Source organism: Brassica napus, chromosome C7 (assembly GCF_020379485.1).
Source record: "Brassica napus cultivar Da-Ae chromosome C7, Da-Ae, whole genome shotgun sequence".
Classification (NCBI taxonomy): domain Eukaryota; kingdom Viridiplantae; phylum Streptophyta; class Magnoliopsida; order Brassicales; family Brassicaceae; genus Brassica; species Brassica napus.
In genome coordinates, this window is record NC_063450.1 from 24,587,870 (window position 1) to 24,608,035 (window position 20,166).

General features: G+C 37.3%; 1 protein-coding gene and 1 non-coding gene across 2 annotated transcripts; both read right to left on the bottom strand.

The window, feature by feature from the left end:
* Positions 1 to 4,927: 4,927 nt before the first annotated feature.
* LOC106371034 lies at positions 4,928 to 12,831 on the bottom strand. Its single transcript, XM_013811052.3, has 10 exons — positions 11,084 to 12,831; positions 8,767 to 9,408; positions 8,562 to 8,672; positions 8,310 to 8,477; positions 8,043 to 8,231; positions 7,751 to 7,939; positions 7,486 to 7,668; positions 7,235 to 7,417; positions 6,995 to 7,162; positions 4,928 to 6,907 (listed from the first exon to the last, which is right to left on the bottom strand). Exons 1-10 carry the CDS (start codon positions 11,726 to 11,728, stop codon positions 6,626 to 6,628), a joined length of 2,760 nt encoding a protein of 919 aa, XP_013666506.2. The 5' UTR covers positions 11,729 to 12,831; the 3' UTR covers positions 4,928 to 6,625.
* Positions 12,832 to 13,235: 404 nt separating this feature from the next.
* LOC106369433 lies at positions 13,236 to 19,926 on the bottom strand. The gene is made up of 12 exons (XR_007326130.1): positions 16,583 to 19,926; positions 16,284 to 16,436; positions 16,111 to 16,209; positions 15,911 to 16,008; positions 15,682 to 15,825; positions 15,507 to 15,601; positions 15,304 to 15,416; positions 15,089 to 15,193; positions 14,898 to 15,011; positions 14,769 to 14,820; positions 13,826 to 13,890; positions 13,236 to 13,704 (listed from the first exon to the last, which is right to left on the bottom strand). It is a non-coding gene; the product is annotated as an uncharacterized LOC106369433 (transcript).
* Between the last annotated feature and the right edge of the window lie 240 nt (positions 19,927 to 20,166).

Genomic DNA, 20,166 nt, shown 5'->3' on the forward strand with positions numbered 1-20,166 from the left:
AGGGTTTCCCGTAAATTGATTGGGCTTTGCTGGGCCTGCGGAATTGGGTCGTTACAATTCTCCCCTACCAATAGAGAATCCGTCCCCGAATTAGGCTCCTGAACCGACTGTCCAATATTGTCCTGAAAAAGCTCTGGATAATCAATCCTCATATGAGTCTCGGCCTCCCAGGTTTCCTCCTGGATCTCGTCTCTCTCCCAACGAACTTTAACTAAACTGGTCATCATCCCCTGAACAGCTTTCACTTGCCGATCTAAAATCTCAACTGGCTAATAAGGTGTATACAAATTTTTCTCAAGATCACTGGGTGGCTGCTGCAAAATGAGCTCTGGTTCTCTCACAACTTTCCTCAAAACTGACACATGGAACACATCGTAGAAATCTGACAACTCTGCTGATAACCGCAATCTGTAAGCCACTTCTCCAATCCGCTCCACAATAAGGTATGGTCCCATATATCTCGGTTTAAGCTTCTTTAGCTTCCGAGTCTTAGATCCTCCTTGGAATGTCCTCATTTTCAGGTACACTAAGTCTCCTACCTGAAACTCCAAGTCCTTACGGCTCTTATCTGCATAGCTCTTCTGGCGGTCATGGGCTTCCTTAAGCCGAGTCTTAAGCATCTCTACGTGCTCTACTGTCTCATGAACCATTGCTGGTTCTAAATCTCGCCGCTCTCCCACTTCTGTCCAACAAAGTGGTATACGACAAGACCTACCATAAAGCGCCTCATACGGTGCCATCCCAATACTCGAATAATAGTTGTTGTTGTAGGCAAACTCTGCTAGAGGTAAATACTTTCTCCAGCTTCCTTCCCAATCCAGGACACAAGCCCTAAGCATATCCTCTAATGTCTGAATAGTCCTCTCTGACTGTCTATCTGTCTGCGGATGATAGGATGTACTCATATGAACTTTTGTCCCAAGCGCCTTCTGAAATGCTCTCCAAAATGTAGATGAGAACTTGGTATCCCTATCCGATACCATACTGACAGGAACTCCATGCAACCTCACAATATTTGTAAGGTAAATCTGTGCCAACTGATCAGCTCCGTCTGTTTTCTTGATCGCTATGAAATGAGCAGATTTGGTAAGTCTATCCACGATCACCCAAATAGTATTCCTCCCACCAAAGGTTACCGGAAGCCCATACACAAAATCCATAGTCACCATATCCCATTTCCACTCTGGCAATGGCATGTTCTGCAATAACTCGCTAGGCACCTGATGCTCAGCCTTAACCATCTGACATGTCTGACACTGCGATACAAATGTAGCCACATCTTTCTTCATACCAGGCCAGTGGTAGTATCGCTTCAAATCTCTATACATCTTGGTATTTCCTGGGTGGATCGAAAAACGCTAATTATGTGCTTGCTGTAAAATCTCCTTCCTTAACACCTTATCATCTGGCACACAGACTCGGTTCCGGTACATGTACATCCCGCTCAAAGCTGTATGATATCCAATACTCTCGATCTCAATCTGTTTAACCAAAGCATCATCACCATCCTGAGCTCAGCGTATCCTCCATAATAAATCTGCATGCTCCAATGCTTCAAGACCGGCAGTATCTCCCTCTGCGGTAACTGCACACAATCTGAGACTAGCAAGTGTCCCAGTCAGCTCCTGAACCTCCTTGGTTCCTGAAACATCGTTCCTGCGTCTACTCAAGGCATCTGCCACCTGATTGGCCTTACCTGGATGATACGTGATATCCAGGTTGTAGTCTGCTAACAACTCCATCCATCTGCGCTGTCTCAGATTTAGGTCCGCCTGAGTAAATATGTACTTCAGACTCTGGTGGTCTGTGAGGATCTGAACTTTCTCTCCATACAAATAGGACCTCCAAATCTTTAGCGCAAAAACAACTGCTGCTAACTCCAAATCATGAGTAGGGTAGTTGACCTCGTGAGGCCTCAACTGACGTGATGCATAAGCAATAACATGACCATCCTGCATCAATACACAACCCAAGCCAGTACCTGACGCATCTGTATAAACCTCATAAGGTACCCTCGGTCTCGGTAGTACCAACACTGGCGTATCTGTCAACTTTCGTTTCAGCTCAGTAAAACTCTCCATACAAGCATATGTCCAATAAAACTTGGTGTCTTTGCCTGTTAATCGTGTCATCGGTTTCGCGATACTGGCAAAATCTTTCACAAACTTTCTGTAGTATCCAGCTAAACCCAGAAAGCTACGAATCTCGGTGGCGCTCTTAGGTGTAGGCCACTATGATATTGCAGTAATCTTTATCGGATCTACTGCAACTCCTGCCTCTGAAATCACGTGACCCAAAAATCTAATTTTCCTCTGCCAGAAGCTACACTTACTCAGCTTGGCAAACAGCTAATGCTCCCTGAGCTTATCCAACACAATCCGCAGATGCTCTGCATGCTCCTCTCTGCTCAGAGAATAGATCAAGATATCATCGATGAAAACAATCACACACTTATCCAAGTGCTCGCGAAACACATCGTTCATAAGCTTCATGAATGCTGCAGGTGCATTCGTCAACCCAAATGGCATCACCTCAAACTCATAGTGTCCATAACGTGTACGGAAGACCGTCTTCCGCACATCCTCATCAGCTATCGCAATCTGGTGGTAACCCGATGCCAAGTCAATTTTTGAAAACCATGAAACTCCCTGCAACTGGTCCAATAACTCATCGATACGGGGAAGCGGATACTTATTCTTGATGGTCACCTTATTCAAACCTCTGTAGTCGATACAAAGTCTGAAACTCCCATCTTTCTTCTTCACAAACAATACTGGCGCTCCCCACGGTGAAGTACTAGGTCTGATGAAACCCTTACTCAATAACTCCTCCAACTGCATCTTCAGTTCAGCCATCTCTGCTGGTGCTAAACGGTATGGAGCCCGCGAAACCGATGATGTCCCTGGTTCCAACTCAATATTGAGAACATCTCCTCTGGCTGGTGGTGGCCCCTTTAAGGCTTCAAATACATCCTGAAATTCTGCAGCCACTGGAATATCCTGCAACTCAGGATGTCCATCATCCTTAACCATCGAAATAGTCGCCAGAAATCCTTATGCTCCTCTCTCCAATAAGTCCTCAGCATGCAACATGGAAATAACAGAAATTCCCCGGTAAGCCTGGAGGCACTGGAATGTGATCTTCCCATCTCCTTTAGGAATACTAACTTTCGCCCGCATGCAATCTAACACCACTCGATGCCGTGACAGCCAATCCATCCCAAGTATGACATCATAGTAATCTATCTCCATCTCTGCTAGGTCTCCTATGAAATCGGCTCCTCCCAGTAGGACTGGTACATCTCGGTGAACGCCAGTGGTTCCCAATCTCTCAGTACCGGCTGTCAGAATCTGCTTAACCTTCGGCTCGAAGACACCTCGAAAAGACCAAGACTTAGCCAAACGCATGACGGATCTGATCTCAGTCGACGGTGGCTGAGACAGTTCACCAATATCTCTCTCTGACGGCTCAAAATCTACAGATGTTCGACGCCGTAGACTTTTTCTAAATAAACTAATAGGCTAGCTCTGTTTAAATAGGAACTTACCTAGGGTTTCCTGCAAATTGATTGGGCTTTGCTGGGCCTGCAGAATTGGGTCGTTACATTTGCTTTCTTACATGTAGTTACAACAGCTTCTGTATAATATGCCCTTACTTGATGTAACTCTTCTCCTGCCACATAACATCAACTTTGCATAAACTAAATAAATATGCATCTATCTTTCCACCGATAATCAACAGTTGTGCGCATATAAAGTGACTTAAAAGAATACCAGCAAACGCCACAAGAAAGGAGCACCATCTCTCTGCTATATCCTCTTCTCCAGTACTTTAATCGCTGCAAATTCAGTGTTCAAAACGCAGATTTAGCTGCGTAAATGCAAAACCAAGCTAAAGAATAGTGTATTTGGGAGCTTACCAGCGGAAGATTGGCTGGTGAGTAATAGTAATGTGTACCAGATAGTAATACCAGATAGAAAGTATTATAATACGAAAGCCTTTGAGAGGCATTGAAACACACGCGCTTCTCTCCTCGTTCTCTCAAAAACCCAAACACCGATTGTAAAGGGTGGAGACACTACGGTGCTCCGGCGGCGACGTTGGTGCTCGTAGTGGCTCTCCCTCTCCGGAAACTGCTCGACGAGACGGGATAGACAAGATCTGGTGCTACTAGGAGGTGACCCTCTCTCTTTGCTGTGACTCGGGAGGGTTTTCTGAAGCGGTGGCCCCTAGAAATCCCGCTCTGGTGACTCGTCGGTGTGATGTTGGTGTGCGCCGTTAGAGGACGACGGTGACCCAGCCGGAACCCGCTTGTCAGTCATTGGGGCTGGGGTTAAGCTCCGATTGAAAGGGTTGTTCGTCGGTGTCGGTGGATCTCACATCCGGGATGGCGGTTCCCTTATGTCTTGAATCTCGCCGGCGCGTCTTCTTCCTTTCTCCGCCGCAAAGAGTGGAGGTACACACAATCTCTCAGACATGTGAGGCGGTGAAGCTGTTGCGGCTAACGGCGGTTAGGTTTTGGAGTTGGTCTCATTTTGAAGTCGACGCTTTGTGGCCGCGGGACACTCCGTGGGTGGCTCCGTTGATGGTAACTGGCGATGGATCTGGCGGGCCTCCGACACCCCTGCCGTGAGAAGTCTCTGGAAACTGGATCTGGTGGCTGCGGTGTCTAACGGAGGAGGGAGTGTGCTTCCTCAGTCTTCTTCCCCACAACCTTATATCTTCTCTGCTTAAACCTGTAATTTTTTAGCCTAGCTTAAATCACCTGTAATCTAGGATTGAAGTTTCTCCGGTGTACCGGCTGTATTGTTCTGTCCCGATGCCCTTCGGGGAAGAAATGAATAAAATATATTTTATTAAAAAAAAAAAAAAAAAAAAAAAGTAATGTGTACCAGATTTCATTAAAAACATCTAACTGTAGATCTGATGCCTCAATCACCTATTCCAAACCCAAGAAAAAGGCCAAATCATTGTTTTGTTCAATATGTAATGATTTGATAAATGATATATATCTTATCAATCCAAGATCATGTGTTACCTTATGGTCAGCAGCGTCAAAGTTAATTTGGACCGAGCAGTTCTAGAGCTCTTTTGTAGTTTCCTTTTCCATATTCATAAACAGCTTCAGCAAGCTGACGTAAACTAAGAAAGACGATCTTATGATATATAAAAAAACTCAAATAATCCCAATAGTTATAACTCATGAGTAACAAGAACGAACTAAATCGCCTTCCGCATCAACTTTTGTCTCTTCTTGCTCATTTTATGATTATTACATGTTTGTCATAATTAGATGCGTCAAATGATAAGTCAATAAACAAAACTTTCATTTGAACAAAATGTCAGAAAAGAGAGTGGCACTGACCGGGAGATGTTGCCAACTTTAATCAACGCCCAAATTGTTGTAATGTCAAAAAGCCACTCTTGGTACCATATTGCCTGAACATTGAAATCGCGCAAACTTCAGAAGAAGTCCAAATGAATGTATAAAAATGCAAGGTAAAGATAGATACTACTTACTTGATTATCATATATTTCTTGTACTTTACTTATGAGAGAACCTCCTACCAAGTAACAGACAGTGACATGCCACCAGTTATGTGAATACCTAGTTGAAACGTTGCAAATGTTTGGGTGTTTTTAATAAGTTTCTTGAGATGATCAGAAGATGTAATTCTGATTTGTCTAAAAATGAATTTGCACCTTAAGGAAAAGCAACAATCCCATGAAGCTGACCATCCTTTCATGAATTTTACTGCATTGTTGAACCGACATTCAGTTTGAAGAACATGACACAACACCCCAAAACACACAAATGAAAAGCTTGCATACCACGTAACAACAAAAAGATAAGGATAATAAACGTTTGAAACTCACGCATTGATGAGCCCAAGAGTTGTTTTGTTGATCTCATTCCCTTTCCTAGCAGCTTTCTCAGGTTCCGTTAAATGACCAAGCTCCAATAAGGGGAATGCAAGCATACCATAAACATAGTCTTGTTCTTGATTCTCCGGTAGAATCTACTAAGTTATAACCAAGTGAAGTAAACTAAAGATAATGATTGAATCATGAAGTACCTGTCATTTTGATCAACATTTGAAGTACCTTCTCGAAAAGAGGCAAAGGGAGATCAGGTCGACCCATATGTAGAGACACAAAATCTCTACTCTCTTCCAGGATAGAAAATCTTTGGGAAACTTTTTCATAGTGAATGAAGCCATTCATGCTCTTAGATTGCACTTGTTTTCACAAGATTAAACTCGTTTTCATAGTGGTTTGGTGAACAATTTTAGATGATTAAACAAGTTGTACTATATCCCCAAAATGTTATTAAATTTTTTCAATTATCAAAACTATTGCTATGTTTTTATCTCGTACTAAGATTGATTAATGCTCAAAAGCGACGCCGACTTTTATCTCCGTGACCATGAATTCTGTACCAACTACCAATTATTATTATCTTATTAACTTCTTATAAGGCTCATATCATATGCTTCACCAAAAACTTCACCACACAAAAGGCCAGTCACTCATTTGACAATGATGAATTTAACAAACAAACAAGTCAAAGATTCAGTAACTCCATATGAGTGCTTAAAGTAAAAATTGAATTACTCACGTCTCTCTAGAAGCTACCACTGGAGGGTACTAGAACGACATGCAGTGTTTCGTTGTTAGGAGGAAGTTGCAAACGAAGGGGAAGCAACTTGCCATTTAAGGGACTGCGAGTGCACACCACAACATCTTCCAAGCATGTTTCTTCTCGTAGCATTTGCGTAAGCTCTACCACGGTGGTTCCTTTAAACGAGAAAATATATCCACCAGTGGATTTGTCTTCCACGTGTCTTTCATCAGCTATACGATAATAGATTGTTCGTCCATCCGGTTGCAGTGGAGATTCAACATACTAGTCAAAATAAAATAAAAATTTATTACGGCAATAATTTTAATTTTACCAAGATGTTTTGTTAATTATACAAAGAAAGTTACTCACATCTGTATCTGATATGTCTGAAAGAGAATACCGAGTGCTAGTATGTGAAACTGGCAATGAAAAATTCCTATGTGGCGGCGGCTGCAGCTTCTTCTTGGACAACATAGGAGGCTTCTTATTATGATTACTGATAGTTTGCACGTCCAACTTCGATTGAGACTCATCACGCTAGTCAAAATAAAAAATTTAGCAGTAAATTTAACTTTAAAATTTTGTTTTGGTACGTTAAAAAAAACTCACATCTGAATCTGATATGTCTAAAAGAAAAGATGGACTCTTCAGATAAGGATTCAATGGCTTCTTATGCGGTGGGGGATGCATCGTCTTCTTTGAAGACAAAGTAAACTTTCTCTCTGCCTTGAAATGATGATTACCATGATTATCGACGGTTTGCTCATCCAATTTTGATGGAAACTCATCAGACTGATAAAAATAAAAATTTGCATTAGTAATTTTAGATTTATAAATTGTTTTGTTAAATTCTTACTCACATCTGAATCTGATATATCGAAAATATAAGACGAAGTCTTCAAATGATGAGAATTTGACGTCGGCTTCCTATGCGGCGACAAATGCGTCGTTTTCTTCGAAGATGAAATAGACTTTATTTCCGTCTTGAATGGATGATTATTACAATAACCGATCTCATCCGATTTCGATGGAGACTCATCAGACTAGTAAAAAAAATATTATAGTAGTAATTTTAATTTAAAAGAGTGTTCTGCATGTTAATTACAAAAAAAAAAAAATACTCACATTTGAATTTGATATGTCTGAATGAGAAGCTGGGGTCTTCGAGTGAGGGGAATTTGACGGCTTCCAACGAGGCAGCTGATGCATCGTTTTCTTTGAAGACGGAGTAGACTTCATTTTCTTCTTGAGTGGATGATTAAAATGATAATTGGTAGTAGTTTGCTCATCCGATTTCGATTGAGACTCATCAGACTTGACAAAAAAAATTATAGTAGTAATTTTAGATTTAAAAAAAGGTGGTTTGTTAGTGTTTCAAAAAAAAAGAGTGGTTTGTTAATCATAAAAAGGGACTCACATCTGACTCTGATTTGTCAAAAAGAGAAGATGGAGTTTTCGAATGAGGAGAATTCAATGGCTTCCTATGCAGTGACACATGCATCGTCTTCTTCGAAGACGGAGTAGACTTCATCTCCGCCTTAAATGGTTGCTTAATATGATCATAACCGATGGTTTGCTCATCTAATTTCGATGGAGACTCATCAAACTAGTCAAAATAAAAATTTGTTATAATAGTTATTTAGTTTTAAAATTGTCTTTTGTTAATTAAAAAAAAAGTACTCACATTTGAATTTGATATGTCTGAAAAAGAAGAAGAAGTGTTCAAATGAGGAGAACTCGAGGGCTTCCTATGCGGTGGCGGATGTAATGTTTTCTTTGAAGACGGAGTAGACGGATGATTAAAATGATAACTGATGGTTCGTTCATCCAGTTTCGATGGAGACTCATCAGACTAGTCAAAATAAATAAAAAACTTGTTATAGTAGTAACTTCAATTTTAAAAATGATTTTTCTCAATTACAAAAAAAGTACTCACATCTGAATCTGAATGAGAAAACGGATTCGAAGACTGCTTCCTATGCCGCGGTATCTTCTTTGAGGATGGAGTAGACTCCATACCATCCGATTTTGATGGAGACTCATCAGGCTAGTCAAAATAAAATAAAATTGTTATGAAAATACTTCTAGTTATAGAAAGGTGTTTCAGTAATTAAACGGAACAAAAAAAAAAAGATACTCACATATGTATCATGCATGTCTGAGAGGAAAGGTGGAGTCATGGAATGCGAAACTGACAACGGGGATTTCGACGGCTTCCTATGTGGCAGCGGAGTAAACTCCTTCTCCTCCTCCGTGAATAGAGGATTCTTCAAGATCTCGACGATATCAACCTCCCACGAGATCGACTCCTGAGTAGCCGAATGACGTTTATTATGCGTGACGGATTTTCTCAACGGAGGAGGTCCCCTGTTAGCTCTGAGGTACTTACCGTTTCTCGTCCTGAGCAAAATCTTAGACCCTTCTCTCACCGGCTCCCACTCAACAGATGAATCGAGTTGAATCGGCATTAGCTGAATCACTCTCTTCCCTTTAGCTCCGAGTAAGAACCGCTCGTTCAAAGCGGTTAAGTATATGCCGTAACAGCTTTTAAGACGGATGACATGAGCCGAATCGCAAACGGGTTCGACGGTCCACTGAGCGTTTTTGGTTGATCCCTTTTTTTTCTGAAACACTGTTTCTTCGTCGTCCGCCGCCGCTAGAAACTTGTTGTGGCTGCTACGTATTCGAATAGCTTTTGCCTTCTGAAAAATATCCATTGCTGATACCGCTTCGTTTTCGTTGAAGCTCCACGTCTTCTCTTTTTGCTTGAACATAGTCATGCTCTGTAAAAAAAAAAGTAAATGATTGCGAGATTTATCATTTACGTAATGAAAAGTAACCATAGGGCGAACCCAACAAAGGACTGCATGTGGTGAGTTTTACAAGAAGTCTGGAAAAGTCAGACTTTGCTGATTGGATTTACAATGTTTCTATTCGCGTGTTATTCTATTTTTAACATGTTTTTAACACCAAATCAGGATTCCTTTGTACTAATTATTTCACTTCCCAAGATTACAAATTTAATGTTTTATTACTTTTATTGTTGGAGTTAAATCGGAGAAGAAAACCATTTTGTTACACAGTACTCCCTCCGTTTTTTAATATAAATCGTTTTAGAATTGTGCACATAATCTATGAAATCATTAATTTTTTATATTTTCTAAACAAAAACTTCATTACTTATTTACTTAACCACAAATCAACTAATAATAAAATAAAATGTATATTATCATTGGTCATATAACATTAAGTGTTAATAAATTTTACATAGAAAACCGAAAACGTCATATAATTTGGAACATAAAAATTTTTTTAGAACCACTTATATTAAAAAAAAACTGAAGGAGTATGAAACTCTATTTCAACCGTTTTCAGTTAAAAATACCTTCAATCATTCATAATGTTTTTTTTTGACAAAGAATCATTCATAATGTAATATTCCGGTTCTCAATTAAGCAAAATATTGGGAGTTAGTGAAACGATTGTTCTAATAACAACCAATAAATTGATAAATGATACAAAGTTTTTTCACAGCTCTAGCAAAGTCTTCTTCTTGTCACCACAATGGCTTTTCTCTCTTTCAATTTCCTTACGTTTTTTTTTTAAATTTGTGAGCTCACTCAAATTTTCATTTATGTTTTAATTTATGAAATAATTATATTACTTTTAATAATATTATATTAGCTTTTTTTTTACATCAATAATATTATATTAGCTAGATATTTCATGGGAACATCATGCCGATAATGTTAGCTCTAAGTATCCCTTTAATGCATCATGTTATTTTTTACAAATTTCATCGTGGTTCTCTCAATGTTGCGTTAGATACTTAGTTATGCAGTTTATATGTTAAAACTAACTATCAACAGAGTTGTATTATGATATGAATTGTGTTTAACAAAATGTAAAGCATAACTACATGGCCGGCCTAAGTTACAAAAAAAAATACATGGCGGGCCCTTTTGTTCCTCAATGGAATAAAAGTATTGATTGCAAAAACAGGACTCGATCGAAATTTTTCTTTTAACTTAATCTAAGCGTTTGAGTCTATCAAAGCTTGAAGATTGTAGAAGTTTGGCTAGCCTTTATTAAGAAAATTGCTATGATTTTCCTCTTTTTTTTTCCTTATAATGTCACTATGCCATAGAAGTTTGGCTAGCCTTCATTAAGAAAAGTGGGTATGATTTTTTTGTGTGCTAGTAGGTTCGTGAAAGGAAATCATATATGTAATATGTCCATATATTCTTCTATAAGTTTCTAAAATTTTATATATTAATATGGTAATTAACCCCTCATATTTTTCCATCTGATGCATGCCAACCAATTTTTTAGATGTACAACTTGTCTAAGTTCAGCTAACAGTAACAACTCTTTGTTATACTTCATCTAAGCAACAACAAAATCAACCAAAACACAATATAAAATGAACTTATGATAGTTAAAGAGAGTCAAACTTACAAGTTTTGGGGACCACCTCGGAGACATTGCACGTAAACCAAAAGAAGTGAGCCGACCTAAACTCTTCTTTGACCTGACCGCAGAAACGGGCGACCCGGGCGCTGACCAGAAACCCAAACGGGAGAGACTTGGGGAAACCGGAGAAGAAAGAGAGCTCTCACATCCATCAGACATGTTTCCAAGATCAAGACCATCAACGGCAATAACATCCCAAAGCAACCAGTTCTTGGTCCTCGACGTATGAGGCTCGTCGTGAGTAACGGAGTTTCTCCACGGCGGCGATCCACCGTTAGCTCTCATCCATTTGCCGCACCAAGATTTCAGCTTCACGGACACCCCATTTCCCTCCGGTTCCCAGTGCGTTTGCATATCCATAGGGTTGTTAGACGACTGCGTTTGAGTCACTTTCTCACCGGCCATACCTAACAGTAACGGTTTACTGCTCGCCGTTAAGTACGTGCCGTGACAGCTTTTTAATCTGATCAGGTTCGGTTTACCGACGACGGTCTCCACCGTCCAAACGGAGAGCCGTGTATATCCTCCTTTACGGCTTTGACGGATGTGTTTTTGGTCGCTCTCGGCGACTAAAAACTTATCAAGATGGCTCCGCAACTTAACGGTGTTGCCATTGGTGAATAACTCCATTTCTTTTGAGGTTTGAAGAAGAGACCACAACAACGAGAGTTTTTTTTTCTTGGTTTTGTGATGGAAGGAGAGATTTGATCCTGAGGAGGAAGAGGAAGGCTTTATGGTTGTTTATATAGGTTAATAATTAAAATGGGACATAAAAAGCCTGGCTAAAAGGGAACTACTGCAAGTTAATATTTGGAGGTAGTATTCACTGTGCAATTATTTAGAAAATTTTCAATTGAAATGAAGAAACAACTAATGTTAAATATTAATCAAGTGTGAAAGTTGGAAGGAAATCAACCAGTAAAGAAATGTAACATTTCAAAATAATATACTGTGGGAGTTCATCACCTCGTAACTTATTGTACACTTACCTCACGCGCATGATGTTGAAGACTTCGCAAGAAAATGTCTTAACCCCTTACATTTTGGTTCAATGTCAGGTATTCAATCTAGACCGGTATCCGTTTAAGCTTATAAAATAATATCATACAGTATGTCGAGTTATCTATGAATCACAATGTCACATCAATAACTCAAGTTAAACCACTGATATTTATACAGGCATATCATATCTCTTGATCTGTTGTTGGTTTGCAATGATTTATAATTTCCCTTTCGTTTCACCTGTTTTCTAAATGCACCATCAGAAATCTAAATTGAAATTTGAAAATAAAAACCTGGTATCCAAACCATTATAAATTAAGGATAAAAATATAATCTTATTGATCCATCCTGATTATGTAATATTGATGAAAGACAAGTTCAGCTAGGCAACTATTTTAATTGTGGCTCCTGAACATATATAACTGAATAAATGTTATATTTTTGTTTTAAAATATATATTGTATTAAATGAAGTACAGATACTAAAAATAAATTTATGTCTAAAAACTATTATCAAAACTATAAATTAAAAACACTTCAAACTATTATAAAATACAATGGGTTATGAAGTATTTGATAAATTTAAAAATTATTTAGAATTTTAAAAATATTTTATATTTTGGAACTATTTTAGAACATAGAAAAACTCTCTTAATCACTTTACATTTTCGAGACGGATGGAGTGTTTCATATAAGAAATCATAACACTTTTAATGTTCATAGTAGAATGTTCTTAAAAAAATGTTTATATTATATAGTTTTAACTTTTTTTGAGTAACAATTGAGAAAACAATGAATGGTAGACGATCATGAGGAACATGTAACTGCGCGTGGGATATGCTGTCTCTTCTATATAACAAAAAGTCAAGAGAATATGTCTTTTAATATTATATATTTTGTCAGCAGACCCTATCTTGAGTTTTTATTTTTTATATCTAAAAACATGTTTATCCGGGGTTTTTAGCGAAGTTCTTAGTGCGTGGATCCCCACAAAACCCATAAGGATCGGTTACAAAAACTACTAATTAAGAACCGATTTTAGTGAGTTTCTTACACTGTTCGCGGGCCCCACTGACTCGTGGCGGCCCGCGATTGGTTTGCTTTTTTATTTTTATTTAAAAAAAAAAAAAAAAATCGTTAACCTGTCAGGCTTTCAAAGACATAGTCACCAAATAATATTTGTTTACTTACTCATGAAACTTCGAACGTTATTAGGGTGATGCATCATGCATGTAATAACTAACAAGTCTTAACATGACTTTTTGTATATTAATTACAAAACTAGTAGACATCTGGAAGTTATATGACTAGGTGATGCTTCATGCAGGAAAGAAGATCATGGCAGCACTACATTTATTTATGAAAACGTCTATTTATATTCTTGGTCAAAGCGAAAATTATTTACATAGAAAGTTCAAGTTCAGCTTTTACATCGACAATAACTATATTCAACAAAGCGCAAAAGCATAGTCTAAAGGATAACAAGACGGTGTTGTTTTTATGGTGTAATCAAGAAAACTTGAAATATGAAGATTCCAACACATTGGCTTTCTCACATGTAGTTACAACAGCTTCTGCATTGCCTTCCATGAGGTAACTCTTCTCCTGCAACAAAGCATCAACGTTTCATAAACTGTATAAACACCGATGCATCTATCTTTCCAAATAGACATGAAATGTATCCTAAATCAACATTTGTGCGCATATAAAGTGCCTAAAAGAATACCAGCAAATGCCACAAGATAGGAGCACCATCTCTCTGCTTTATCCTCCTCTCCAATACTCTAACCGCTGCAAATCCAGTGTTCAAGACGCAGTGATATATCTCATAAATGCAAGAACATGCATTACCTTATAGTCAACAATAGGCATGGGCAAAATAACCGGAACCGAAGAACCGAACCGAAACCGAACCGAAATACCCGAAACCGGAACCGGACTAATACCCAAACGGTTCCTATATTTTATATCCGAAATAACCAAACCGAACCAGAGCCGAACCGAGAACCGAATGGGTACCCGAATATATAAAAATATTAATTATATATACATATAACATCACTAAATATATATTTTTAATTTAAAATTCTATTAAAAGTATCTGAAAATAGTTGAGGATAACTAAATTATTATAAAGTATCCAAACTACCCGAAAGTATCCGAAACTATCCAGATAGTTTTATCTGAAATATCCAAATTTTTTATCTAAATCATCCTAATTATTTGATATTTTACCCTAAATAACCGATATTTTATCCAAATTATCCGAACTACCCGAACTATCCGAACCCAAACCGGATCCAAATGAGAACCGAATTTTTTTCGGATATTTTCCGGTTCCTACATTTACTATCCGAACCGAACCGAACCCGAAACTATCCGAACCGAACCGAACCGAAAATAGGTCAAGTACTAAATGGATCCTCTAGCCCCTATCCGAACTATCCAAAACCCGAAATACCCGAACCGAACCGAATCGATACCCGAAATGCCCAGGCCTAGTCAACAACGTCAAAATTTGGACCAAGCATTTCTAGAGCTTTTGTGTTGTTGCCTTTTCCATATTCATATACAGCTTCAGCGAGCTAGCTTAAATTAAGAAAAACAATCTTATGATATAAAAAGGCTCAAAAATTCCGTAGTTGTAAATCAAGATCAACAAAACTAACCTGAATCGCTTTCTGCATCAACTGTTGTTTCTTATTGTTCATGTTACATGTTCTGTTAGAATTAGATGAGTCAGATGATAAGTCAAGAAACAAGAACAAAATGTTACAAGAGAGAAAAGTAGTACTGACCGGGACTTGAGGCCCTCGAGCAGTACATGTGCTTGTGAAGTGTTTCCAACTTTACTCAACGCCTAAATTGTTGTAATATCAAAAAGCCACTCTTGATACCACATTTTCTGAACACTGAAATGGTGCAAACTTTAGAAGAAGTGCAAAATAAATGCATAAGAATGCAAGGCAAACACATAGACATTACTTACTTGGTCAGTCAAACAGTCTGCTAGGACTTTTAGTCTGTCTAAAAACTCAGGTAGTTTATCGCGTGTGTCCAAGCGCAACATCAAATCGAGAGCATCCATGTAGACCTAATTTTAATATTACAAGTATAAGACATGTTAGTCCCATGTTACAAATTTCTTTTGAACATCCCATGTTACATTTTTAAAAAGGTGAAGAAAAATTATAAGGGAATTACGTCTGTAGCAACAGTATCTTCTTTCTCCAGCTCTTTGCACATCTTATTATCATTATTTTTTGTAGCCTCCTTCCAAGTAACAAACAGCGACATTTCACCAGTTATGCGAATACCTAACGTTTCAAATGTTTATTTTTCTTTAATAGGTGTTTCCATGGATGATCATAAGATTTTTCTAATTTATTTGAAAAATATTTATATACCTCAAGGAAGAGCATGAATCCCATGAAGCTGAGCATGCTTCCATGAACTCTACTGCTTCTTTGAAACGACATTCAGTTTGAAGAACATGACACAACTGCCCAAACACACAAATGAAAGCTTGCATACCAAGTAACAACAAAATATAAGGATAATATATAAACGTTGAGAACTCACACAATGATGAGCCCAAGAGTCGTTTTTGTTGATCTCATATCCTTTCCTAGCCGCTTTCTCAGCTTCTGCTAAATGTCCACGCTCCAATAAGGAGAATGCAAGCATACCATAAACATAGTCATGTTCTTGATTCTCAGGTAGGATCTACGAAGTTATAACCAAGTGAAGTAAATTAAAGATAATGATTGAAGCATGCAGTACATGTAAATTTGATCTGCATTTGAAGTACCTCCTCAAAAAGAGGCAAAGAGAGATCAGGTCGGCCCATGTAGAAACACAGAATCGAGTTTTTCAAGATAGAAAATCTTTCGGAAAGTTTTTCAAGAGCTGAAAAACATGAAGAGTTATATATATATATCGAGTTATACAGCCAAATTTAAGGAGCGCAAGCAGAACTACGAAGAACTAGAAGCCAAGAAACATCCTAACCTTAGAGTGTAACTCCAAAGCCACATCTTCGTCCATATTATCAGAGATCAAGTAATTAACAGCCTCGAAAAATGCTTTTTCATAAGGAGTGGCTTTCCCCTGAAAGTAAAACCAATCAATTTTAGACATGTGGTAGCTATGGAGTATCATTACTTTACATAGGTAGAGCTTACAAGATGGTATTCTGCAGCTCGAGCATAGGTTTTGGCTCTGGAAATGTCCGAAGAGAAAAGGTAATGCGCAGCCAAATTATTGCCTAAAACGCAATCTTTATCGTACAACGGCGCTTCTAAAATCACCTTCCTATCTCTTCCATAGCCAAGAACCTTCATGAGACGTACAACAGAGTCAAAAACCAAACGGGACTGGCACCAAATAGAAACGGTAGCAAAATACGATCCCACTATACAAAAAATAGACGAAGAGAATTGGATTTAATGGAAGCGATGCAATCATCTGAAAACGTATTGACCTCATAAGTCATAACCCCACCAAACGCATCTGCTTCCTTTTATGTACTCATGAATCTGAATTTCACCTTCCTTCTGTGTACCGGAGATACAGTGATCAACACAAAAATCTCTATGCAGAATGTTAATATGCGCAAGTGTCATATGCATATATAACCAAGAGAATTTTAATGTCTATATTTTAAAATTTTAGAAGCAAAAAAAGACTAGAAAAAGAATAATGATAAACCAACCAAAACACCTAGACCAAGTCTACGGTCCATAATTTCAAAGAGAAAAGAGAGATTGTCTAAGCCCTTGCCTCATGAGATTAAGTAAGGGAGGATCACGAAGTATGCGTGCATCTGTTATTTTCGTAGAACCAAACGTTAAATGGATAAACAAGAAAAAGATAAGAGTTACAAAAAAGAGAATATTAGTCTTAATAATATTACCAAAAGTGTACATGCTTATTCTGTTCCTTGCTATTTCCCATCTTAATTCCTTTCACATCTCATTTTTAAAGATCAACTGACAGACCTATTCAAATTTAGAGAAAGCTCAACTTATTGAGGAGAACATTCAATATGCATGGCGATAAAACTTGGGTCACAACATAAAAAAAAAGCATAAGTAACGTTTGACAAGATATTAGATGAGCATGCGGTCACGTGTAGTTGTCCAAAACAAGTTTATCTCTGGCAATTTTTATGTGTGGAAGTTTTATAAAATTATCTCTTTTTAACTTTAGTTTTGATTTTTTTTAACTCAATTTATAATGATATGAAGAACAAGAAATGGTATGACAACAATCCTTTATTTGGGATGGGTGATTTATATACCAAAAATAATGAACGGAATTTTCAAAAATTATAAATAAAAACAGACATGATCATACCAATGTCCATCGACAAGCGTATGACAAAACAACAATGTTTCAAAATACGAAATCGACTATATTCTCTTGTGCCTATTTTCTATGGCCGCAAATTTGAGTCTACAATCACTACCATGCGTGCAACGGTTTACACAATAGTTTTTTTTTTTGGTAAAAGTTTACACATAGTTCTTAATTATTTTATTTATTCTTATCAATAAATTTGGATGGGATAAATTGGAATTATCTTTTACAAAGATGTAAATGGTGGAGACTGAGTTTTCCAATTTAAAGCCGATTAAAAAGTTTATTTTCAACTTTTGAATATCTTAAAACATGATTGGGCATTATTGTCTCCATATGAGCCCAAACATGTTGTAAGCACCATTTGGGACCAATATTTCAGTCACTTGGGACCACCTTTATAATAGGGTCAGTTATTTCCCAGTGTCGTTTTGGCAGTATGATGATAGTGTTTTTTCTGCAAATAAAACTAAGAAAACTCTATAAATTCTCTCCCAGAAAAACGTAGTCAAGTTTCAAAATCTGGTTCACTATGATTTCATAGTGTTATTTACCTATACCTTGTAACTTTAATGTCTCGAATGTCAAAAAAATGTCTCTTTTGACATTTTTTAATATCATATTCTTCTTTTTGAAACTATTCAATTGAAGAACCAATGATCTCCCATTTTTTATTATTAAAACTCAACAACCTAACTTTTTCTGGTTGTTGTTTTGTCAATGGTTTAAACCTCAAGCCTAACTTTCATCTAAATTAAGCAGCAAGTCTAACTAATTTATTTCACAAAATTATAATTCGCTTGAAAGTATCTAACTAAGCTGAATCTATGACCTGTGTATAAAGATTGGACCCATACTATCACTATACACGCTTTCGTATTATATATTGAAAGAAGAATTCGTCGATTCGACAATAGCTAAAGGAAATACCTTTTGGCACGTGCCACAGATCATAAATCATGGATTATTTCATTTTTACCCAATTTAGTTTCCATCATTCCAGCAAAGACTCAGATTATTTTATGGCATATGTAAAATAAAATGTAAACATTTCATTATCTTTTTCGGCAAACATTTGATTTATCTATTAAGGTGTTTTGTATATTATGTGGTAAATGGGCCCGTGAAAATTATTTAATTTTGAATTTGGAAAATAATTAGTGGAAACGAAACTAGAGGACATGAAGAACTATTAAAAGGAGCAGCACAAGTCTCAACGCTCCACCCCTCTATCCGTTAGCCCACGCTCTCCCTTGGTACCTCCTGATATGTAATGTTGATGGAGCATGGGATGCGCACACTGGATATCGCGGAACAGGGGGAGTTTTTTCGGGTTGTAGCGATCGGGTGCCACTGGAACCTATCAGTAGCTCGCGCAAACACGTTTCTTCGGCGTTAATGGCTGAATGCCTCGCCTGTCCGTTCGGCAGTGATGTATGCTGCCTCGTTGAATATCAAATCCCTGATGATCCTGTCTGATTCTCTCTCCCTGGTCAAGCTCTTGAAGGGTCGTGGATCGGTACCAGTTTTGTTCGGTATTTTATTTGACATCTATTATTTTAGTGTTTTGTTTGGTGTTGTTTCCTTCTCGTATGTATTTCGGGTGGGTAATGGGATGGCTGATTCTGTGGCAAAATCAGCTCTCTCGTTACTAAACTCCTCCGATCATGGAATGTAAACTTTTAAAATTACGAAATGAATGTGTGTGTAGTAGCACAAAAAAAAGAACTATTAAAAGGAATTGCAGCCGGGCATACAACTAAAGTTCTCACCGACATTACCACAAGTACGTTGTCACTGGTCATAAATTAATGAATCATGTTAAACGAAATATAAGATTTTTTTTTTTTTTTTTGCAACTGAAAATGTAAGAATTTGTAAATCATAATAAATAATATGTTATAAACGAAATATAAGAATTTCTAAATCATAATAAATAATAGTATGTTATAATGATGAGAATGTATGGTGAGTATCCCTCTAGAAACCACCTGGCTGTCTTTATTTTAATCATTAAAATATTATTACAAACTCAACTTTTTTTGTTATGATATTTCTTAACATGAAATTTGAGCCAAGAAAAATATAACCGAAACTCACCATTAAAAACGTTATTAGCGGTTATTTTATATTTGTATTTGGAGTTTTGCTACACCACTAAAAACGTTCAGTAATATTCACCGGTTAAGTTTTTGTTTAATTACCGTTCATTATTATGAATAATTTCACAAAAATCAAAAAGCTGTTATGAAAGACAGCCAGAAAACATTGAAAAATATAAAGGATGTGGAACTCGCTATACTATTTGCACAGTGAATTTCTTCTCTATATAGATGATCGATTTCGATCATTTGTAATATATCCCTCACATTTCTCTCGTCCCTTATAATAAACTTTCTCTATCAGTGTTTTAAAATTCTACGCGTATAAATTTGCTCTTATTTAAATTTCTGTGATACAATAAAATTCCAGTTCTTTTCATAACACGTTATCAGCACGATCGTTCTCAATTTTGGTAAAATTTATTTGTATCATTTATACTCTGCTATAATGGTCGGTATACCGTCTCTACTATTATTTATATCATGTTAAAATGGCCGGAATACCGCCTATATTATTTATTAATAATTTAATTATTTTATTGGTCGGCCGAGCCGCCTTATATCATGTTTATTGTTAATTGGTCGGCCGAGCTTCCTTATATTC

Bases quoted from the DNA above. Each gene is read 5' to 3' on its own strand.
- LOC106371034 (XM_013811052.3), bottom strand. From the start codon at position 11,728: ATGGAGTTATTCACCAATGGCAACACCGTTAAGTTGCGGAGCCATCTT. The intron at 8,673-8,766 runs GTGAGTATCTTT...TATTTTGACTAG, and splicing joins CAGACATGCATGATACATAT to CCTGATGAGTCTCCATCAAA. The intron at 7,163-7,234 runs GTGAGTTTTTTT...TATTTTGACTAG, and splicing joins TAGACATATCAGATTCAGAT to CGTGATGAGTCTCAATCGAA.